The sequence below is a fragment of the Aotus nancymaae genome, unplaced genomic scaffold, assembly GCF_030222135.1.
Source record: "Aotus nancymaae isolate 86718 unplaced genomic scaffold, 86718_ANA_hifiasm-v0.15.2.pri h1tg000049l, whole genome shotgun sequence".
NCBI classification, from domain to species: domain Eukaryota; kingdom Metazoa; phylum Chordata; class Mammalia; order Primates; family Aotidae; genus Aotus; species Aotus nancymaae.
Genome location: NW_026988463.1, coordinates 22,433,644 through 22,458,099, shown reverse-complemented (window position 1 = coordinate 22,458,099; position 24,456 = coordinate 22,433,644). Strand labels below are relative to the sequence as shown.

The 24,456-nt window shown below is 46.0% G+C and overlaps 1 protein-coding gene across 1 annotated transcript in view; it reads right to left on the bottom strand.

The window, feature by feature from the left end:
- Window positions 1-1,052: 1,052 nt before the first annotated feature.
- CACNG3 (calcium voltage-gated channel auxiliary subunit gamma 3) overlaps window positions 1,053-24,456 on the bottom strand; it is a 104,595-nt gene continuing 81,191 nt past the window's right edge. Inside the window, exons 2-4 of the mRNA XM_012464747.2 lie at window positions 17,690-17,773; window positions 8,466-8,606; window positions 1,053-2,109 (exon numbers count right to left, since the gene is read on the bottom strand). Coding sequence (XP_012320170.1) covers window positions 1,598-2,109; window positions 8,466-8,606; window positions 17,690-17,773 — 737 coding nt within the window. The 3' untranslated portion in view covers window positions 1,053-1,597. The remainder of the gene's footprint in view (window positions 2,110-8,465; window positions 8,607-17,689; window positions 17,774-24,456) is intronic.

The following is a 24,456-nucleotide window of genomic DNA, read 5'->3' as shown; positions in this document are numbered from 1 at the left end:
CCTTCCCATTCCCCCCAAAATGCATATGTTGAATCCCTAACCCCCAGTGTGATGGTATTTGGAGATGAGATTTTTGGGAGATAATTAGGGTTAGATGAGATCATGGGTGTGGGACACGTAGAACCCTCACTATGGGATCTGTGGCTTTATGAAGAGGGAAACTGAGGGAGAGAGAGAGAGAGAGATTACTTTCTTTCTGAGAGAGAGGGAGAGAGAGAGTGAGAAAGAGAGAGAGAGATTACTTTCTTTCTATCATGTGAGGATACAGCAAGAAGGCTGCTGTCTACAAGTCAGGAAGCGCAGCCCTGAGCAGAAACTGAATTTACTGACATTTTAATCTTGGACTCCTTAGCCTCCAGAACTGTGAGAAATAAATGTCTGTTGTTTAAGCCATCAGTCTTTGATTTTTTTTTTGAGAGCTGGGGTCTCAGCTAGACTTGAACTTTTGAACTCCTGGGCTCCAGTGATCCTACTGCTTCAGCCTTCAAGGCTGTAGTCCCACGAGGTGGGACTACAAGCTCATGCCGCCTCTCCTGGCCCATTTTGGTACTTTGTTTTCACAGCACAAGCAGATCAACACGATGCTTACTCTGCCTAAAATCCACCCAAAACACTGAAAAATATATATTGATTGTTTGCAATGTGCTGATCATTTTACACACAATGTTTTATTTAAGCCTCACAACTCTGTGGAGGAGAGTGCTATGATCATGTTCCATTTTACAGATGAGGAGACTGAGGCTTGAGGCTTAGGGGACTTGCCCAAGGTTCTAGCGCTGTTGTGTGCCAGGGTTAGATCTTGAAAATCAGCGTTCACTCACCCACCCACAGGTAGCCTCCAGGAATTCAAGTGGAGGGACACACTGATTTGGACATTTGTGGGAACAGAACACCTTACTAGCTTCCAAAGGTGCAGGGAGATTCTCCCTAGTGGCTCAAGTGTGGATGAGCTAAGTTGGGAGTCCAAGATGGACATGAGCCAGTTTGGAGGCCGGGGAGTGAGTTTGTGTAGGAAACACCCTAAAGAAACAAAACACCCCTGGCTCGGTGGGTTACGACAAGGCAAAACCTTTAATAACATGAGTGCTTATTACATTAGCTGCTTCGGGGCTCTGACATCTTTGACTTCTGGTCATGTTTTTCTAACATGTAAAGGTGAATGCTTCCCTCAGGGCCACCTGGGTGGTGGTTGGTTTCCTGAGGATTTGTGTGAGTAGACAATGGGGACAACTATGAACGCGCCTGATGGGGATTTGGAAATCCCCCCGGCCACCACCCGTGACTTTTAGTAAAGTCCTCTTCCAAGGAGGGAAGAATGTGGAGGTCCTTCCAGTAAAGAAGGAAGAAAGGAAAACATCTGGCACAGATACACAGAGAGAGGAATCACATTAAGGGATTGGCTTGAAAACTTAGGGAGGGATGGAGGGGTTAGGACTTGGAGGGTGAGGGGCAAATGTGGGAGAGGGCTGAGTCCATTTGGTTTCATTCTTTGTAAAAAGTAATACCATCACGAGGACCATGCCATGCAACCTCAGAGACATCTCTGTACCCTTCCCCCAAGGCTGTGCTGGGCGGGGGGCAGAGGTCAGAGGTCAGTTCAGACGGGCGTGGTGCGCCTGTTGGCCGGATTATTATGCAGTGACTCTTTGAACTCTTTGGGCGTGGAATTGTGGAACTGTAGAAAAGCGTGGTCCCGGTCAGAGTTGAGGAGGGTCCCCATGGTGATCTTTGAGGGGTCCCGGGAGAGAGTGAACATCGAGATGTCAGTGGAAGGGATGGTGTGGAAGCCTTTGCTGATGGGGGACAGGTCTCGGGATCTGGGCTCGGTGGAGCGAGAACTTGACCGCCTCCGGAATCGATACCTGTAGGGTGGGAGGCGGGCAAAAGTAGATTTCTTCAGGAACTCCGAGTGGGATTTGGCTCGTAACTGCTGATGTTTTTCAATATAGATGTGCACGGCAACCACTCCTACAATTTCTGCGATGATGAAAGAGAAGGCTCCGAAATAAAAGGACCAACCATAGGAGTAACTTTTTTTGGAGTCACGTTGCCCGGGGTCTCCAGCATTGGCTGATATATAAACTATGATGCCAATGATGTTGCTTAACCCTAAGAGAAGGGGAAAAGAAAAACACATCTTTTATAAAACTCAGAGAGAGCTGTCACATTCCATCTTAAAATATTTATAGAAAATGTGGAGGTAACGGGGAGAGAGGAGAATGGATTATAGCTGGGAAATCCAACCACAGAGCTCTTTTGCATGGTCTGTCACTTGGGAAATGAAGAATTCTGCTGCTCAGTTCCAGGCAATGTGTATTCAGCTAAAGAGTACACCCTACTCCTACAGCAAGTACAGTAGAACTCAGAATGCACTTATTTTTCCCTTAGAAGCAATTCATCTCGTCAACACTTAATCTTTGGCACTAAACCATGAAGATTGTAAAATGAACAAGATACATGTCCCTGCCCTTGAATTCTTTATCGTTAGTAGCAAAGACTGACACGTAAATGCAATTACAGGAAAATACACTAAGGGTTTTATTGGAGCCACATAAAAATGGTTCAGGAGCAAAAGGAGAGAGAAAGACAACACCTGGCGCTGAAGATGAGGTGACATTTGAGCCAGATCCTGAAAATTAAATAGGGGTGAGCCAGGAGATGAAAGACGGTTGACGATGGCATGTGAGAGAAGGAATTGAGAATGAGGTACTAGGGTTCTAACTTGGATGCTTGGGAGGCTGGTGGCATTTTGAGCTCAAATAAGAGGCAGCAGAGAATCCAGGCTTAGACAGAAGAGGAGGTTTGAACACATTAAGTTGGAAGTGCTTCTGGAAACTCCAAATGGAGCTGCCCAGTGGAAATGTATGGGTCTGGAGCTGCAATTTGGGACAATAAATAAACCCATGGGGAAGAGGTGGGAGCTTACCAAGTCTTTTTATCTGTACAGGATATGATAATGCCTCAGATCAGCTGTTGTTTGAACACCAGGCACCAGGACTTGGGGAACAGGAACCTGTTACCTCCAAGAGGCAAGCCTTGCAGACATAGCTTCCCCAAGTGCCAATATTGCTGGAAATAGCTGCTTAGCCCACTAGAGAGGAATCAGTTCTCCAGGTGGCAGTCAGTAGGAGCAGGAGGTTTGGAGGGCTGTGCACATCTCTGCCTACCTTTCTCATGTTCTTGCTCTGAAGGGGATATGTCTCTTTTTGTTTCTTTGTTTCAAGTGCCTCATCCAGGGCTTGGTGCCAACAATGACTCATGGAGGTTGTTGGTACACCAGCTGGCATCTCCTTGCCTCCAAATTTAGGCTACCTGTAGGGTGGTGCTAAATGGAGGTTGTCCCTCATTACAGTTTCCGACAACAGTTGGTGAGTAACCATTTCCAGGAGCCTCCTGAATTCTTACTCCATTTCTTGGATGTTCTATACTCTTTGAACTTGGGCATCCCCAAGATCTCCCTACAATCCGGCAACCAAAGGGTTAAAGCTTGGTAGGGCAGCAGAGACAGGCCTGTGCTCCAGTGCCATCATTCTGATTAGCTGGTGCACATGCATTAGGGTTATTAATTTTGTTGTTTTGTTTTTTAAGAGATGGGATCTTGCTCTGTTTCCCAGGCTGGAGTGCAGTGGAAGAATTATAGCTCACTGTAGCCTCAGCCTCCTGGGCTCAAGGCATCCTCCCTCCTCAGCCTCCTGAATAGCTGGGACTATAGGTAGGTGCCACCAAGCACAGCTAATTAAAAAAAAATTTTTTTTTGGTAGAGATGGGGTCTTGCTATGTTGCCCAGTCTGGTTTTGAACTCCTGGCCTCAAGTGATGTTCACACCTTGGTCTCTCAAAACATTGGGATTACAGACATGAGCCACCATGCCCAGCCTCAATATTTTGAATAGGACTTCTGATTATACTTCATCTAAAACTTGTCTCCAGAGTACAGAGACAAAATCTGCTTCTCTCCTGCCTCCTCTTGGCTCTACCCAGCACAGACATTCAGCAGGTAGGCAGCAAGTTCTCATCACTGAGCTATTTCTTATTATGGGGGTTGACACATCCAGCTCTGTGTCAGGCTGCAAGAAACCACAGGGTGACAAACGGCTCCTCTTCCTGGAGTGTCAATTTGGCTTGAAGATGAGTAGGGAAGACATATTCTTTTATATTAAAATGAACAAGGATATAATGAGGAGAAGGCAGAATTCACATGAATTTTTAAGTTAAATGGGAGGCAGACTTCAAAGACGTCTCAGCTCAATGAAGGTGGCTTCTATTGATGCCCCCTGACTCCCCCAGGCCATGTTTTCTATATCCTCTGCCAGCGGGAATATTTTGGTGGCAAAGTTTGAAAACTCTCCAAAGGAAGTCTTTCTGGGGACAGCAGGGGGTGGGGCGGGGTGGGGAAGGAAAGAAGTTTAAAGGGAGGCTCAGATGTCAGACTAGGCTGATAGGAAGCCTAGCAAATTGCCAGTTATCTATAGGGCACTTACCTTGTGCCAGGCACTGTGCAAAATCTTTATATGCATCATAACTATTAATCATTGCAACAGGCTCACTTAAAAAATGATTCCCCTTTTACAGATGGGAAAACACACACAGAGAAGATAAGTAACTTCCCATGTCGAGTACAGCCATTAAATTAAAAGTAATTGCAAAAACCACAGTTACTTTTGCACCAACCTAATAGAAAATGGTTGAAGTGGGATTTGAATCCAGAACTCTTAGCCATGGTGGATTTAGATTTCAGTAACAAGGTTTAGGGAAAACAAGATATGAGTAGGCAATTGCTTTGTCCTACTTTCAGACTGTAAGCTCCCTGAGGGCAGGGACTATGCTTATCTCATTCATTGCTATGGCCATATCTCCCAGCCCAGAGCCTGATTCATAGCAAGAGGGCAGTCCATATTTGTTGAATGAGTGAGTTAGTGGAGTTGGTATGAGAATAAAATGGCATACGATAGCAACTACTGTGTGTTGAACACATACTGGATGATAGGCACCACTCTGGGCACTTTATCGCTACCAACTCATTTAATCCTGTTAACAGCTTCAAGAGGTGGGGCCATTATGATTCTCTTTTTTCAGATGGGGAAATAAATGAAGCACAGAAAGGTTAAGTGACTTGCCCAAGGTCACACAGAAGGAAGTAGTAGAGCTAGATTTGCACCAGGCAGCCTGACTTCAGAGCTCATGCTCTTGAGCATTCTGCATAATATCTGATACATAGTAGGTGCTCAATAAAGAATTGTTTTCTCTGTCTTTTTTTCCCCCAGCACTCTCATTTACTGATTTAAAGCGTTGTTAATTGCTTGGCTCAAATAATCAACCTTAGTGTAAGATGAGCAAAAAAGAGCCTTAGAGAGCAGTAAATCATCTACTCCTTTCATTTTAGAGGTGGAAAAACAGGATCTTAGGGTTCTTTGGGGAGATCAGTGGAAGGGTCTAGGATTAGACCCCAAGCCTCTGCCTTCCCATCAGGGCTTCCTCCACAGACTCACACGCTTTCTAGTTCCTACGTGTCTACTCTACCTGCCACCTCTCACAATGCCTCTTGTGAGAAGAAAGTTGCTGGTGACACACTCTTCCCTAACAATCCCCTTGGGGGACAAAATAATGATCTTCTCTTGTTCTTAGAAAACTCTCACATCAGCATAACACTGGTACTGATCCTCTGGATTCAGCAGCACCCGGGAGGTCTGGACACAGCCACCTGGGTGCTGTGACAAGAATGTGCCTCAAGATAAAACAAGCCCCTGGTTTTGCAGATGCTAACATCTGTCCACACAGAGCAAGGTAGAGGCCACTGCCACCTGTGGGCTGATCTCATCCCCCTGGGGCAAGATGGCAGTTTTCTTTCTGGTCTGTTGCTGGAGTCAGTTCCCAGCAACTCAGCTTTAGACAGTCTCACTTTCTTATCTCACAGAAAGGGAAGGAGTGGGGAAGGAATTTGAGCAAGGTCTTGTGGGGCTCCAGATTTTGGAACTGTATTGTTGCTGCTTTTCTAATAGTAGAAAATAATACTGTGCTTTCTCTGTTCAGTCTCTGTGTCCCCACCCAAATCTCACCTTGAATTGTAATAGTCCCCAGGTGTCAAGGGTGAGGCCAAGTGGAGATAATTGAATCATGGGGGGAGTTTCCCCCATATTGTTCCTGTGGTAGTGAATAAGTCTCATGAGATCTGACGGTTTTTTTTTTTTTTTTTGTGATAGAGTCTCGCTCTGTCACCAGGCTGGAGTGCAGTGGCACCATCTCAGCTCACTGGAACCTCCACCTCCTGGGTTCAAGAGATTCTCCTGCTTCAGCCTCCCAAGTAGCTGGGATTACAAGCGTGTGCCACCACACCCACCTAATTTTTGTATTTTTAGTAGAGATGGGGTTTCACCAGGTTGGCCAGGATGGTTTCTCTCTCCAGACCCTCGTAATCCTCCCACCTTGGCATCCCAAAGTGCTGGGATTACAGGCGTAATCTGATGGTTTTGTAAAGGGGAGTTCTCCTGCACAAGCTCTCTTGACTGCTGCCATGTAAGATGTGACTTTGCTCCTCCTTTGCCTTCTACCACAATTGTGAGACATTCCCAGCCATGTAGAACTGTGAGACAATTAAACCTCTTTCTTTTATAAATTGCCCAGTCATGGGTATGTTTTTATCAGCAGTGTGAGAACAAACTAATACAGTCTCCTTCCAGTAAACCCCATGCTGCTGGTACTATTATGATTATGATTATGATTTTGAGACAGGGCCTTGCTCTGTCACCCAGGCTGGAGTGCAGTGGCATGATCATGGCTCACTGCAGCCTTGACCTCCCAGACTCTAGCCATCCTCCCACCTCAGCCTCCTGAGTAGCTGGAACTATAGGCACCCACCAACATATCTAGCTAATTTTTAAACTTTCATGCAGATTGGGTCTCACAATGTTGCCCATGGTAGTCTTGAAGGTCTGTGCTCAAGTGATTCTTCTGCCTCGGCCTTCCAAAGTGCTGGGATTACAGGCGTGAGTCACCAAGCCCAGCTGCAGTTGGTACTATTATTATTTGCAGTGTTATAGTCAAGGAAAACAAATTACAGAGAGTTGATCACATTTCCCAAGGCCTGATTGGTGGATCCAGGACTGAAATCCAGTGGGGCTGCAAGCCACTCTTTCTCCCCATTTTATACTCTCTGACACGGTCCCCATTCCAATCAATACTCTGCCATCACCTTGCAAAGTCTGAAAGTCATCACCAGAGTCCAGCGCCATCTTCCTCTGTCCCTGATCTGTTCTTTGCTTCTCTAAAGCATCTCATCCAGATGGCACTGATCCACCCCAAAAGGAGTGGGGTAGGAAGAGATGGTAAAGGGATGAAAGCAAGGATGAAGGATGAAAACTCAGAGGGAATCAAGGAAGACAGGCCACCAGTGAAGGGACGGAGGTGGAGGGAGGCGAGAGAAGGCAGAGAACAGGCCCCTTTTGTGAAGGGTGTCCCTCAGCGCCCTTGCCACCCTGTGCCTTCTTCTGGTCAGGGCTGCTAAGGACTGTAAGGTCTTCCTGGAGAGCATCTTGGGTTGCTGGTTTTACCTTGTTCCCAGGGATGCTTGGAATGATATGAGGATTTGAGCACTTCAAACGCTGGATGGGGCTGGACTTTGGTGATGACTTTCAAACTTTGCAGGGTGATGGCAGAGTATTGATTGGCATGGGAACAGTGGAGAAGATTATACAATGGTGAGTAAGAGAGGCTTGAATAATAGCTGGCAAACACATATCTCAAAGGGCCAGGGATTGTATATGAACATGCCCAAGTGAACACTAAAATGCAACTCTATATTTTTACATTTACTTATTTAGCAATAGGACCTCACTTTGTCACCCAGGCTGCAGTGCAGTGGCATGATCTTGGCTCACTGCAGGCTTGATCTCCTGGGCTGAAGTGATCCTCCCACCTTAGCTTCCCGAGTAGCTGAGACCACAGGTGTGCACCACTACACCCAGCTAATTTTTTAATTAAAATTGTTTTGTTTTTTTGAGATAGAGGTCTCACTATGCTGCCCCGGCTGGTCTTGAACTCCTGGTCTTGAACTCCTGGGCTCAAACGATCCTCCTGCTTCAGCTTCCCCAGTCAAAGTGGAACACTTTAAAACACACAATCAGTTCACACCCATCATATATGCAAGCAGCAAGCATGTATGTACGCTCCTGTTAATATCTCTGTCCTTCTCTCTTTTCCCTTTCCTGCTCTTTTCTCCTTCCCCCCTCTCTGTTTCAGTCTCAGCTGATCCTGCCATCCGGTTTCCTCCCTGTCTTTCCCTCATGCTTTAGCTAGAGTTTTACACCTTGATTCTAATGACATTCTTTGAGTTCTCATCCTTAGCACAACAACTGGAACATTTTCTTGCTCCTTCCCTGGAAGGGAGCTCTGAATAACATTGCTTCCTCTATGTGGCCTGGCTTTGGTTTGTTGTCCGTGAAGATCTCAGGGCTGGGGCCAGACACTCACCTGCAGAGACAAAAAAGATGCCCGCGCTGAGAATGACATTGTGTCTGCTGCGGTGAAACTCGCTGGCTGCCACACAGAGCCCGCCGAAGAACAGCAGCGTGACACTGAGGATGGGGAAGACACTGGAGGCCCTCACAGCTCCTGCGGAGAGAAAGAGAGAGGCTTCTGCCTGCGCCCAGCCAGCCCCTGGGGTCCTCCCACTGCAAACGTAGGGGTGCCTGATAGGAAGTCCACACAGGAGGAGAGCAGAGCCCATGTTTGACATGGGCACGAGACCAGGTGCTCAGAGCCTGTGCTTAGAAAGAGTCTTGGCACTTGGGGTTGATGTTCTGCAGTCACCATCCTGAGAGTCTTAACAATTTTATAATCAAATATGTGTTTTGTAAGTGAAGTCTGATGGGACAATGGCACGTGCTTTGGGGCTTGGAGCTTTGACTTATGTGGCACCCCACTCCCTACCTCCCCTCCTATCACCAACACCTTCCCACCTCCCTGCCTCCCTGGAAAAGGCTCTCAAATGCCCAGTCTCCCTCTTCAGCCCAACGACTACACCAAGGGCCCCTCTTTACCCTTGGTGGGAGCCCAGGCAAGGACACAGGGAGAGTCGGAGTTGGGTGCAAGCCCCAGGTCCCTGGGAGGGTTTGCACTCACCGGGAGAATGTCCCTGCACCCAAGGAGGGTGATATTAAATGGCAAATAGAAAACACCATGATAGATCAAGAGCAATCACAAAAAAAAAGATTTTTTTTTTTGTTTTTGGTCTCAAGTTTTTTGAGATGGTGCTTATTCTGTCACTCTGGCTGGAGTGCAGTGGTGCAATCACGGCTCACTGTAGCCTCAACCCTCCAGGCTCAGACGATCCTCCTGCTCAGCCGCTCAAGTAGCTGGGACTACAGGCATGTGCCACCATGTACGGCTGATTTTTGTATTTTTTGTAGAGATGGGGTCTTGCTAAGTTACCCAGGCTGGTCTAGAACTCCTGGCCTCAAGCAGTCTTCCTGCCTCAACCTCCCAAAGTGCTGGCATTACAGGCATGAGCCACTACGCCTGGCCTAAGAGCCCAGGATTTTCATTTCACACTGGACCCTGCAAATGACGCAGCCAGCCCTGTGTACAGGGACTCCCATCAGACCACATACTGCTCATTAGAATGCAGAATCTTTCCCTGTAGGCATCTACATTTGCATAGTAGGGAGAATGACAACACCCATTGAATACCCATTTAGTCACGAATGAACAAATGAATTTGCTTATTCATTCGACAGATATTTCTTGAGCACCTACTAGATGCCAGGTGCTGTGGCAGGTGCTGTAGTCATAGCTCAAATGTTTAACCACAGCAGGGGCACAGGCACTGCCCTTCAAAAGAGATACTGGCTGAGGAGTCAGAGCAGAGTCCTGGATCCCTAAGGTCCTGGGAGAGGGGTCTCCTGTGGTGGGGGTACCAGTATTTACCTAACCAGTATAAGAGTATTTCCTAGTGGGTCCAGCCCAGAATACATCAGCTGAATAAATTCCGTGCTCATTGGTGTACCAAGAAGCCAGGGGTCCTGTCCTCATGGGCCTTATGCTCTAGTAGCAATGACAGGTAAGATCAGCTACATAATTTACAGGGCCTAGTGCAACACAAAAAATGTGAGGCCCTAGCTGGGCACTGTGGCTCACACCTGTAATCCCAACACTTTGGGAGGCAGAGGTGGGTGGATCACCTGAGATCAGGAGTTCAAGACCAGTCTGGCCAACATGGTGAAATCCCATCTCTACTAAAAATACAAAAATCACTAGTTGTAATCCTAGCTACTCAGGAGGCTGAGGCAGGAGAATCACTTGAACCCAGGAAGTGGAGGTTGCAGTGAGCTGAGATTGTGCCACTACACTCAAGCCTGTGCAACAGTTTGAGACTCCGTCTCCAGACAGACAAACAAACAAAAGACAGTGAGGTCTCTTGTTCCAGAATTGTTAAGAATTTCAAGATGGTGACAGTAGAGCATGGAACCAAGGGTGGGGTCCTTCTGGGGGCAGAGCCCTGTTGCACTTTGAGAGGTTGAAGTGGGAGGATCACCTGAGGTCAGGAGTTTGAGATCAGCCTGGACAACATGGCAAAACCCTATCTCTACTAAAGAAATTAAAAATTAGCCAGGCATGGTGGCATGTGCATGTGTTCCCAGATACTTGGGAGGCTGGGAGGCTGAGGTAGGAGGATCACTTGAGCTGGGGAGGCGGAGGCTGCAGTGAGCTGATATGAGACCACTGTACTCCAGCCTGGGCAATAGAATAAGACCTCGTCTCAAAAAAAAAAAAAACAAAAAAACAAAACAAAACCCCAGAACCCAGGCAAGAGCCCTTCACCGACTGGGGTGGTACACCTGAGGTGGTAAGGCGTGGCCAGATTCAGGGTGTACTTTATATTTTGAAAGTAAAGCCAACAGAATTAGCTGATTGGCTATGGGCTGCAAGTTGTGTTTCGTCTTAGGTGCTGAGCGAATGGAGGATCCTCTCCTGACCAAGGACACATGCAAGGGAGTAGGGGGCCAGGGAGGACATGAGTTTATTTTGACTCAGGTGTTCAGAGCTTAGTTGACATTACTCAGTGTTCGAGCCTTTAACTTTCATATTCACTATGTGTTTTCTGCCTGTTTAGCCCCAGCCATTTTCATTTGCTACTGTGCTTTCATTTGTTTGCTTGTTTGTGTTTTCAGTTTTCTCAAAGTCTGCTAATTTATTTAACCTGTGGGGCCCTAGAGGGATGAAGGGGGAGACCTGAAGTGGGGGGCTGAGGGCACACAGGGGTGAGGTTCTCTTGAGAAAAGACGGAAGAGATTTTGCTTTGGTTTTGAAACTGCCCAATTTTCTTTTCTTTTCTTTCTTTTCTTTTCTTTTCTTGTCTTGTCTTCTTCTCTTCTCTTTTCTTTTTTTTTTTTGAGAATTAATCTTGCTCTGTCACCCAGGTTGGAGTGCAATGGTGCAATCTCAGCTCACTGCAACCTCCGCCACCCAAGTTCAAACAATTCTCCTGTCTCAACCTCCTGAGTAGCTGAACTACAGGTGCATGCCACCACCCCTCTCTAATTTTTGTATTTTTAATAGAGATAGGGTTTCACCATATTAGTCAGGCTGGTCTTGAACTCCTGACCTCAGATGATCCACCTGCCTTGGCCTCCCAAAGTGCTGGGGTTACAGGTGTGAGCCACCATGCCTGGCTGAAGCTGGTCCACTTTTCTAACAGGCTGGATGCCCATGAACTGAAGCTTGAGAAACTTACATGTGTAAGTTTCAATGAAATGAAGTGCACCTGTTGCCTGCTGGCTAAATCCTCTTCCTTGCCCCTCCTGTTTTTTTTCCCAGTTATACCAACCCTTACTTTAGTTAGCGGTTGGGGTGGAAATGGATTTGAGGTTTGTCTTCCATCTCTCTGACTGATGTCATCAGAATAAAACCTTCCTCGGCAACACTCGTCTCAATGACTGGTTTCCTATGGGTAAGTAATGGGACCTAGACTGAACTCCTGGCGTTTGCTAACAGTTTCAAGGTGGCTGTCTCGAATCACCAGACATGGGAGCTGGGCAGTCAGAGTTGCAGATAAAACTGCATCCCTACCACTCCTCTGCTGCAATGGTAAAATTTTGGGAGGAATTTCAAACTGCCTGGAAATCCTGCTGGGAGAAGCCAGGTGTTGGGGAGGAGAACCTGACTGCTCTGACCCTCTGGGGGCATGATTAGTGTCCTTGCTGAGTTCTGGCCTGCTGCAAAGTCCTGCAGTTCTCTGCTACTATGCAGGCTTGCAGGAGGCAGAGCTGGCTTCTGGTTTTTTTAGCTCCCAGGTCTAGGGGGCCATCCCAGAGTTCTGGGGTTCTGTATGTGAGTGTAGCTTATTTTTAATGGGCCCAGTTGTGGGCACAACTTATTCATAATTTGTAAAAATGTACACATATGACCTATGGATTTCCAACTGGATTCTTGCCTTGGGCCCCTGTAAATATTGTTGGGGGGGAGGGTCTCCTCCAGTGGTTTTAAACACCTGTTTGGGACTTGTGGACTAATCTTAAAGGGATCATTTGCATTGTATTTGAACCCAGGAATTGCTTGAATATTCAATGTAGTGAGTGTAATCAATAAAAAGTGAATACCTTAAAACAAAAAATCAAAGGATGATTAACCTTTGATGTGTGCCCTAAGGAAATGATCTGAATGCTTGAAGCTATTGAACTGTGTTGGTTACAAAAGGGGATATTTGGGCCTGGCCCAGTGGCTCATGCCTGTAATCTCAGCACTCTGGGAGGGCCAAGGCAGGTGGATCGTTTGAAGACAGGAGTTTGAGACCAGCCTGGGTAACATAGAGGGATCCCATCTCTACAAAAAAAGTAAAAAGAAATTAGCCAGATATGGTGGTGATCGTGCCCCTGCACTCCAGCCTGAATGACAGAGCAAGACCCTATCTCAAAAAAAAAAAAAAAAAAAAGTTTACATTTGAAACATGTGGATGGGAGATATGTAAATGTGACTTTTCCAAGTGGTGCAATCATCATTTGGGAACCCATTGGTGGGGAGACCCCATTCTTTGCCCACAAATGAGATACACGTAGATTCTATCAACTCTGACTATAAGGGTCTGCCTCAGACAGGACATTTTCTGCTGTCATTTTCTCATAAGTCAGTGGAAGTTCACCTTGCATTTGTTCTAGCCCAGTGGGCACAGGTGACTTCAGATAGAAGAGGATTTTATTGTCTTCCTTCCCTGTTTCTACTCCCTACACTGTGTAGAGCTAAGTTAGGGTCTTAAGGGTGGAGACATAAGCTTGTTCAAGTGTAGCCTCATCATCAGAGTCTGAATAGGGCTTTCTGAATCCAATGCTGTGTTGTGGGAGTCTCTAGTCAACAGAACCTGTAGGCTTTGAACCTTCTGCTGTCAGAGGCTTTGGAAACAGAGCGACTCCCTCTTGAATAGGGGCTGGGTAAAATGAGGCTGAGACCTGCTGGGCTGCATTCCCAAGCACAGGATGAGATAGGGGGTCAATACAAGACATAGGTCACAAAGACTCTGCTGTAAAACAGGACAAAATAAAGAAGCCAGCCCAAACCTGCCAAAACCAAGATGGTTATGAGAGTGACCTCTGCTCGTCCTCACTGCTCATTATATGCTAATTATAATACATTAGGATGTGAAGAGACACTCCCACTAGCGCCATGACACTTTACAGATGCCATGGCAATGTCAGCAGTTACCCTATTATCAAAAAGGGGGAGGAACCCTCAGTTCTGGGAATCGCCTGTCCCTTCCCTGGAAAACTCATGAATAATTCACCTCTTGTTTACCGTTAATCAAGAAATAACCATACTATGCTAGGTCAAGCAGTTCATGCCACTGCTCTGTCAATAGAGTAGCCATTCTTTTATTTCTTTACTTTTCTAATAAACTTGCTTTCACTATACTCTGTGGACTCACCCTGAATCTTTCTTTTTCTTTTTCTTTTTTCTTTTTCGAGACAGAGATTCACTCTTGTTGCCCAGGGTGGAGTGCAATGGCGTGATCTCAGCTCACTGCAACTTCTGCCTCCCAGGTTCAAGCGATTCTCTGGCCTCAGCCTCCCGAGTAGCTGGTATTACAGACATGAGCCACTACGCCTGGCTGATTTTCTATTTTCAGTAGAGACGGGGTTTCTCCATTTTGGTCAGGCTGGTCTCGAACTCCTGACCTCAGGTGATCCACCTGCCTCAGCCTCCCAAAGTGCTGGGATTACAGGCGTGAGTCACTGCGCCCTGAATCTTTCTTGTGTGAGATCCAAGAACCCTCTCTTGGGGTCTGGATCTAGACCCCTTTCCGGTAACGCTGCTATGGGTTTATGCTGCAGCTTACCCCAAAGAGCACAGGAGAGAGAGAAAACAGCAGAAAAGTCGATATGCAGAATCTCAGTCCCTCCAGGATAGTGGGTCAAGACAGGGATCAGCAGCGTGAACACCGGTCAGGCAGAGAGAACGCTGCGGGAACGCGCTTCCGGCCAAACGTGGCTGGATGAGGAATTCTAAAATTCCCAGCAGGAAATCTGTGTGCTCATTAAGGCCTCTCCTTAACCTTAGCCGGATTCTGCGGCTATAGGTGAAGCTTCGGTGGACTGTGGGCTAGTGGGTGAGGAGAGAGGGAGGGACGTCTTCCCAGACGGGAGAAAAATACTTTGGTAGAAAACCTGCGGGCCTCTCTGAAGAACTTAAAAATCAGCTATGTAAGTTGTGAAGTAGAAGTCACAGTTCTGTTTAGTCTCCAACAGGGCAAGCATAAAAATGTTTTATCAACGTAAAAAAGAAAAACAAAGAAAATCTTGGGCACTCTGGTAAAACCCCACTGATGACTAACACCATTCTCTATTGAGAACATGCAAGTAATCTGTGTCATCTCCCAAACTTGGGTCAAGCTACATCTCTAAGTGCGGCTAATTTTTCTCCTCACACCAAATCTTTTTGAACTGCTGATGTGAGAGGTGGGAAGAGAAAACAACTTTTATCTCGGTAATGCAAGCCCTTTTAATTATCAGGCCCACAGAGAAATGAGAGAGTGATCACGTCCTACTCGCCGCTTTGAGCTGCGTACTCATCTCTTGAAATTGCTTGCTTGTGCCACAAGTATTGTAAATTAACCTAACAATGCTGCATCTGACACTATCCTCCACACCCTATAGCCAATCACTAATCAATATTATTTCTGTAAATCAAGGAAAATTCTTTTTTTTTTTTTTTTTGAGATAAAGTCTTACTCTGTCATCCAGGCTGGAGTTCAGTGGTGCAATCTTGGCTCACTGCAATCTCCGCCTCTCGGGTTCAAGTGATTTTCATGCCTCAGCCTCCCAAGTAGCTGGGATTACAGGCGTACACCACCATAACTAGCTAATTTTTTGTATTTTTAGTAGAGATGGGGTTTCACCATGTTGGTCAGGCTGGTCTCAAACTCCTGACCTCAGGTAATCCACCTACCTTAACCTCCAAAAGTGCTGGGATTACAGGCATGAGCCATTGTGCCCCACCCAAAGGAAAATTCTTGACAAACAACTTTGTATCAGACTACTCCCTGTCCCCTTCTCTTCACCTTTCAAAATCCACCTGTTACTGCTGCTAATTGGAGTTTACATTCGGGGCAACTTGGATCTATGCTCCCAGGTTGCAACCCTCAATCTTGGCCCAAATAAATTCTCTACTTTTATTAATTCTGCCTTAGCTTCTCCCTTTTAGGTTGGCAGGGGGTTGAATAAATTCTAGTGGATGGATTAGGACTGAAAAAGGATAAATGATACGTCTATATTTTATTTATTTGTTTATTTACTAAGACAGGGTCTTGCCCTGTTGCCCACGAAGTAGTGCAATGGCACAATCATGGCTCACTGCAGCCTCAGCTTCCTGGGCTCAAGCAATCCGCCCACCTCAGCCTCCCAAGCAGCTGGGACTAAAGGTGTGCACGACCATGCCTGGATAATTAAAAAAAAAATTTTTTTTCTGTTGAGTTGGTGACTTGCTATGTTGCCCAGACTGGTCTTGAACTCCTGGCTTAAGTGATCCTCCCACCTTGGCCACCTAAAGTGCTGGGATTACAGGTGTGAGCCATTGCACTTAGCCTCATTATCATTTTGAGTGAACACAACACACATTCTTTCTGAGGAAATTACACTGAAATCCCAAATCAAGTTCTCTCTGTGCCTCCTGGGCCAATGGAAGGCTCGTCTCTGCGGTGAATTTTGCTATTGCTAATCCCATGCAAGAAACAGGAGCTAATGCATATTACTGCCTCCTGACTATGTGTTGGGTCCCAGACGAAGAGTAATATGATTTAGTTTACTTAATTTTCATGACCCTGTCAGATGGATGATATTATAATCTGCATTTCAGAAAAAAGTGAAGAAAGGAACTAGAGAGGTGAAGCCACTTGCCCATCTAATAGAGTCAAACGAGGGTCAAAGCCCAGGTTCCAGAGGCTTTGGCTCAAAGCCACCACACTCTATTGGCTCCTACATGCTGTAGTTGTGACAGCTCATGTCATATTGAGGTTACTGACCTTGGAAAAATCCTACAGAGACATTGGCCCTGTCCCAGTAGGATTGAAACTGGAGGGAAGTCAAAGGAGAGGTGAACTTGGGTTTGTATTTATTCTCCTACGCCTTGCCCCTTGGGACCTCACCCATTAGCACCTCACCTCACCCATTAGCACTCTGCCATTAGCACCTCCAATCAACTCTCCTGGGAAGGTGAAAACTTGCATTCAAGTTAGAGAAAGTTCCTTAGATTTTTCTCCTAAACTAACTAAAAAGAACCTTGCAGTTTTGACTCACTTACTTTCCTTCACTCCCTCCCTTCCTCCCTCCCTCCCTTCCTCCCTCCCTCCCTTCCTTCCTCCCTCCCTCTCTTCCTCCCTCCCTCCTTCCTTCCTTCCTCCCTCCCTCCCTCCTTTACTTCCTTCCTTCCTTCCCTCCTTCCTTCCTTTCTTCCTCCCTCCCTCCTTCCTTCCTTCCTCCCTCCCTCCCTCCCTTCTTTCCTTCCTCCCTCCCTCCCTCCCTTCCTCCCTCCCTCCTCCTTCCCTCCCTCCCTTCTTTCCTTCCTTCCTTCCTGCCTCCCTCCCTCCCTCCCTCCCTCCCTCCCTCCCTCCCTCCCTTCCTTCCTTCCTTCCTTCCTTTCTCCCTCCCTCCCTCCCTCCTTCCCTCCCTTCCTTCCTTGTTTCCTCCCTCCCTTATCTTTCTCTTTTTTTCAGAGACAGGGTCTCACTCTGTCACCCAGGCTGTACTGCAGTGGCATGATCATAGCTCACTTCAGCCTCAATCTCCTGGGCTCAGGTGATCCTCCCACCTCAGCCTCCTGAGTAGCTGGGACTGCAGGTGTGTGCCACCAAATGCAGCTAATTTTCTAAATTTTTTGTGGAGATGGGGTCTTGCTATATTGCCCAGGCTAATCTGGAACTCCTGAGCTCAAGCAATCCTTTCTGGCCTCTGCCTCCCAAAGTGCTGGGTTTACAGGCAGAAACTATCCCCCAACCCACCCCTGGTTCTTCTTTCTATTTCTAATTCATTGAAACTAAAAAGGCTTGGATCTCAGAACCACTTGAATGTCTCCGTGTACTGGCACATGAGGCTCCTTTGCACTTATCCATTTCTAGGGAAGGATGCTGAGGAACCTCCAACTCAGAGGCAGCTGGGTGATGGCAGGGACCCATCCCTTCCTTCCAGAGAGACCCGAGAAGCCGGGGAACTTACGCAGGAGATACTCAGCTGTATCCTGTTCGTAGTCAGCATCTTCAGGGAAGTGATCGATTTTCTTGCACACGCCTCGGAAAGCCCCTGTGAAAACAGATAAGGGTTCTGAGCCTAAAGGAGACAGAGCTCCTGGGGCCCAGCTTGGGTTCCTATCCCTATGTACGGATCCTTTCTCCAGTTGTTGGGGGCTATAGGGTTGTTGTTGGACTGGTAGGCCCAAGAGCACTTTTGTTTTTTTTTTTTTAGAGACAGGGTCTCATTCTGTGGCCCAGGCTGAAGGGCAGTAGTGCAATCATGGCTCACTGCAGTCTTGAACTCCTGGGCTTAAGTGATCCTCTCACCTCAGCCTCCCAAGTAGCAACTAGCTAGGACTACATGCATATGCCACTATACCTGGCCAATTAAACTTTTTTTTTTTTTTAGAGACAGTGTCTCACTCTTTTGCCCAGGCTGGCCTTAAACTCCTGGTCACAAGTGATCCTCCTGACTCGACCTCCCAAACTGCTGGGATAATAGCCATGAGCCAATGGGATCAGTCACCAACAGCATGTTTCTTTAGGGCGCAGAAAAGAGACCAGTAGAGACAAAAGATTAGCAATACAAGCGGGAGGTGGATATTTGCTGCTTTTTAGATTTTGCATGATGTTGGGATCCACTTTAGAAGGGCAAAAAAACCCATAAAATAAAATGTAAACACTAATTATGAGGACTGCCTTATCTTTCCCCTCTCCTCCGGTCAGTGGAGGAAAACTCAGTTGGAATTCAAGTACATCATTTTTTCTGCTCATTACCAATGAGGAAACAGAGCTTAAGAATTTTTCTTGAGATTGCTCAGGTAAGTAGTTATTTAGGTTGGTACAAAACTGTGCAATTAATTTGCACCAACCTAAATAGAATTGGCATTCCAACCAAGAGCTAAATCCAAGTATTCCAGAATAGTCCACTCTCCCCAACGATGTTCATATCTGACCACAGGACCCTCCCTTTCCCTCTCCACCCTTCCAAAAGATCACAGCTCACTGTCTCTCACTATGAGGCTCATACCTTTGGGAGCCTCAGATTTGCTGAACATGCATTTTGAACACCTGTCTGCATTTGCTGTCTTTTGTTTTGTTTTGTTTGAGACAGAGTTTTGTTCTTGTCGCCCAGGCTGGAGGCAACAGCACTATCTTGACTCACTGCAACCTCCACCTCCTGGGTTCAAGCGATTTTCCTGCCTCAGCCTCCCGAGTAGCTGGGATTACAGGTGCCTGCACCATTCCTGGCTAATTTTGTATTTTTAGTAGAGACAGGGTTTCACCGTGTTGACCAGGCTGCTCTCGAATTCTTGACCTCAGGTGATCCACCTGCCTCAGCCTCCCAAAGTGCTGAGATTACAGGCATGAGCCACCACACCCGGCCCCACATGTGCTTTCTTTCCCTCTTTCAACATAAGCTTGACTTAACTTGGTGTGGATGTTTAATCATTGTTTTGGATGTTGGTTAACTAGACAGTTAACCAGTCTCTGGGGGCAGTTAATAGCTCTGCCAGTTCTTTTAAAGGACAAAAAATTTTCTGGAAATTATGCATTCTTGTCCCTTTCCCTGTCTGTGTAGCTGGCATGAGGTCGGGCGGGGGGCAGTGGAAATTGGACAAGGTTCAGAATCAGGCAGAGCTCCATTGGTATTTCGGGAGCTGTTATTGTAAGAATGAAATAAGGCCATACATAGACATGGGATAATTTTTGCAAAGCTCTAGGCATGTCATAATAATGGCTGACACTTATTAAGTGCTTCCGATTGGCCAAGCACATAGCTGAAACCTTACCTCCCTTATCTCATTTACCCTTGTTTACCACCCCAGGAGGTGGAGGCTATTAATATTGACATTGGATAATGAGACAATGGAAAACCACGGAGGAGATGTGTTACAGCTGGTGAGTGATGGAATTGATTTTTGGATCCAGGTTTCAAAGGCTGTGGCTTCACCATTACACTGTGAATAGCAGCCATTATTATGATTACTATCATGATGTCTATTATGATCTCCTAAAAATAAGAGTGTCATATATTTAACTACTATAAGTAGGCTCCAGGCCAGAGTCATTTCATAATAAATGCCTTGGAATCTGTAGAACATCTCCTTTGTTCTGATTCTCTGCTTACCAGGCGAAGAATAGACTCAGAACCAGGAAGGAGGTTCAGGAGAGAAGACTCAAGGAAATTCTTAGAAAAAACAAGACCCAGAATTTCTTCCCTGATATTGAAAGAAAGGCCTTATTTATTCTTGTTCATATTTTAGAGTTTCATTCATATATTCCTGTTTGGTTTTAAGGCCCACCACGCCGGTCCCCTTCCAGTTGACTGAATAAGAAATCATAATAAGTAACATACGTTTGCACCTATATGCCAGGCACCATTCTAAGCATTTATGTGTTTTTGTTTTGTTTTCTGAGACTGAGTCTTGCTCTATTGCCTAGGATAGAGTGCAGTGGCACGATCTCGGTTGGCTGCAACCTCCGCCTCCCAGGTTCAAGCGATTCTCGTGCCTCAGCCTCCTGAGAAGCTGGGATTACAGGTGCACAGCACCATGCCCGGCTAATTTTTGTATTTTTAGTAGAGACAAGGTTTCACCATGTTGGCCAGGCTGGTCTTGAACTGCTGACCTCAGGTGATCCACCTGCCTCAGCCTCCCAAAGTGCTGGGATTACAGGCGTGAGCCACTGTGCCCGGCCACATTTATGTGCTTTATCCTCTTTAGTTATCTAAATGACTTTATGAGGTGCCTAATGTTATAATGAGGCAATGTTATTAACATAATGAGGAAATAGAAGCTGAGCAAAGTCACTGATTTACTCAAGGACACAGTTGGCAAATGTCTAGCTGACCTCAAAGACAAAGTTCCTAACAATTATTAGGAATTGCACTCTCTTCAACAAGTCTCAGTGTTATAAGCTAAGTTCTTTGCATGGTGATTCCATGATCATTTTATAGCCCATGCCTTACTATTGATGTTGGCAGTGAACTGGACCAGTGGCTTCCCCATTAACTATGCCTCCCCTTGGCATGTCTCAGGGGCCCCCGGGCAGGGGAAGGGTGTTGGTAGTGACACCATCTCATTGTTAGTTGATTTCTGTACTCCTCGTTATTTGATGTTTTCCATACTTGAAATCCACAGATTTCAAAGGAAGAAGGTGTTCAGGTGAAGATGGAATAGAAACACGACTAAAAACAGACCAGTTGGAATTATTGAGGGAATTAGGAACTACATGCATATGGGGATCTGCTTGCAAAATGGTCTTATTCTTGATGGCTTCAGGCAGCTTGAAACTAAGACTCAGAACCAGCAAACGCCAATAGGTCCTGGGGATGCAGTCACCAGTTTGGTGGTTGTTTGTGTTTGAGGCAGAATTTTGCACTTGTCACCCAGGCTGGCGTGCAAGGGTGCAGTTTCAGCTCACTGGAAACCTCCACCTCCCCAGTTGTAGCTATTTTCCTGCCTCAGCCTCCTGAGTAGCTGGAACTACAGGCATGTGCCACTATGCCCAGCTAATTTTTTTTTTTTTTGAGATGGAGTCTTGCTCTGTCACCCACGCTGGAGTACAATGGTGTGATCTTGGCTCACTGCAACCTCCGCCTCCCGGGTTCAAGCAATTCTCCTGCCTCAGCCTTCTGAGTAGCTGGGACTGCAGGCATGCATCACCACCCAGGCTAATTTTTGTATTTTTAATAGAGATGAGATTTCACCATGTTGATTAGGCTTGTCTTGTACTCCTGACCTCATGATTCGCCTGCCCCAGCCTCCCAAAGTGCTGGGATTACAGGCTTGAGCCACCATGCTCAGCCATGCTCAGCTAATTTTATATTTTAAGTAGAGATGGGGTTTTGCTGTGTTGTCCAGGCTGGTCTTGAACTCCTGGCCTCAGCAAATCCACCCGCCTCAGCCTCCCAAAGTGCTGGGATTACAGGCATGAGCCACTGTGCCTGGCCTGCAGTCATCAGTTTTTAATTGTCTATAGCAGCTCATTACCACACATGTTTGTACAGCCCATGAGCTAAGAATGGTTTTTGCATATTTTGATGGTTGAAAAAAAAGCAAAAGAAGAATATTATTTGTGACCTATAAAAAATGTGAAATTCATATTTCAGCATCAGAAAATAAGGTTTTATTGAAACATAATCATGCCTATTTGTTTACATTGCTTCAATTTCCTCATTCTAACATTAGGCACCTCATGAAGTCATTTTGAGGAGTAAAGGGGATAAAACATGTTGATGCCAGTATGACAGAATTCAGTATTTGCCACAGAGATGGCAAAGCTGAAAATGTTTTCTCTCTGGCTCTTTAAGAACAAATTTTGGTGGTCCCTGGTTTAAAGATTTCTGTCCCAAGAGGGCAAAGATGGAAAACAAAGGGGAGTCTGGGCCTTCCCGGGGTAGAAGACGTAACCTAGGTTAGTGTTTCCAAAGTTGATAATATTGGCTTCTTGGGCAAATCTGGGTTACAGACTGTCTCATTTTATGGTTTTATCTGTGTGTGTTTGTTTTACCTGCGATACTTTTTTGCATATTTTAATTTTAAAAATTAAGTATGCTTCTGCAATTTATTTTGTTTTGTTTTGTTTTATTTTATTTTGAGATAAATAAAACATCTGGAGTGCAGTGATGCGATGTTGGCTCACTGCAATCTCCACCTCCTGGGTTCAGGTAATTCTCCTGCCTCAGCCTCCTGAGTAGCTGGGATTACAGGCTCGCACCATCACACCTGACTAATTTTTGTATTTTTAGTAGAGACTGAGTTTCACCATGTTGTCCAGCTGGTCTCGAACTCCTGACCTCAGGTGATCTTCCTGCCTCAGTCTCCCAAAGCACTGGGATGACAGGCGTGAGCCACCCATGCTACTGCAACTTAAAATTCAAACTTTTTCACATAAAACCCCGATTCACAGTTTCTCTTCAAAAACGGGGATCTCTGTCTCACATTTCCATGCAGGAGTAATGAATCCCTGGATGATGTAGCTGACATCAGCAGCCCTCTTTAGACTGGGTGTAAACCTTCCAGTTGGCTGAAGTCCCCACCTGGCTCTGTATCCTTGCCTGGCCCTGTAGAGATTCGAGTTTGCAACCCCTGAACCAAAATGTATGTAGTAAGAGCCAAGTCTCTGGTGTCACACGTAGGCATGAATCCTGACTCAGCCACTTACTAGTTGCGGTACCTGTGGCAAATTGCCTCTCCAAACATCAGTTGCTTCTTCTACAGAATGAAGATAATAATAGTAACTTCATGGAGTTGCCATGAGAATTAGTTGAGGAAGTAAAGCAGTTATTACGCCAGTTGCCGTTCTCAGCACTTTACACATAAATCTTTTAATTAGGCAATGACATAAAGCGCTTAGTACAGTTCCTGGCACATGGTAGGAACTCAATATATTACAGCTATTATTACCGTTGGTTTTGGTAGGTATTTTAGGATCACAAGAGACACATTGGCGCCATGGTGAGATTTCAAGAGGCAAAATAAAAGGAAAAGGAACCAAGAATTTCCCCCAAGGAAGACTCCACACTGAAAATGAATCTACTGGCAGCCCATGTCATACGTGCATCACAAAGTGAGCTTGGACATTCATGTAAGTAGCATATTGCTGGCTCCCAGAAATAACTATTTAGCATTTTTGTATATTTCCTTCCAGGCTTTTTTCTCTTGTGATTTTGCACACAAATGGCTTTACAAAACTGGGATCATGCTGTTCTTCTCACTTACATTTTCTTAAGAGTATCTTCCCATATCAGTAAATCTAAGAAAAGTAGAATGAGATTGGACTTGCCCACTCACTGCAGAAGATGGAACCAAGAGAGATGTTGAAAACATGCAGACTGCAAGGGTGAAGGTAGGGTACAGAGATGAGCATTGTCCTGGCACAGCTTTAAGCTCAGGCATTGGAGCAGAGAGTAGAAGCTAAGGCAGGAAGAGGATTAACGGTGTTTGGTCTGGGGGATGGATCCGGTGGTTACAGTTGAGGGAGGCCAGGAGTCCCGGGAAGGGCATGTGTGAGAGCTGAGTCATGAGAACTCATAGACCCCAGGACCCAGGGAAGAGGCTTGGAGTGAAAGATAGAGCCAAAAGAGATTTCCGGAGGTGTTTAAGCACAGTTGCAGAGACTGGCTTTTTGGTAGCCACAGCTTCATCCTGGGGAGAGAAGATAGTACCAATAGTTTGTTTCTGGTTCAGACAATAGAAAAGCACTTCCTTCACATGAGGAGGGCGCTGCTGTCCTTAAGCCGACACTCTTTTTTTTCTCTTTTCCTTTTTAGTTGACATGTAACAATTGTACATATTTATGGGATACAGAGTGATACTTTGCTGCATGTATATAATGAATAATGATCAAATCAAGGTGATTAGCAAATCTATCTCTTTTAGCTTTTGGAAAAGATACACTAAATTATTTTATTCATTTATTTTAAGATGAGGTCTTGCTCTGTTGCCCAGGCTGGAGAGCAGTGTCATGCTTACGGCTCACTGCAACCTCGATCTTTTGGGCTCAAGTGACCCTCCTACCTCAGCCTCCTGTAGCTGGGACTATAGGTATGCACCACACCTAGGCTAATTTTTATATTTTTTGTAGAGATGGGGTCTCATCATGTTGCCTAGGCTGCTCTTGAACTCCTGGGTTCTAGCGTTCCTCCCAGTTCAGCCTCCGATGCAGCTGGGACTATAGGTGTGCACCACCACACCCAGCTAATTTTTAGATTTTTTTGTAGAGATGGGGGTCTTGCCATGTTGCTCT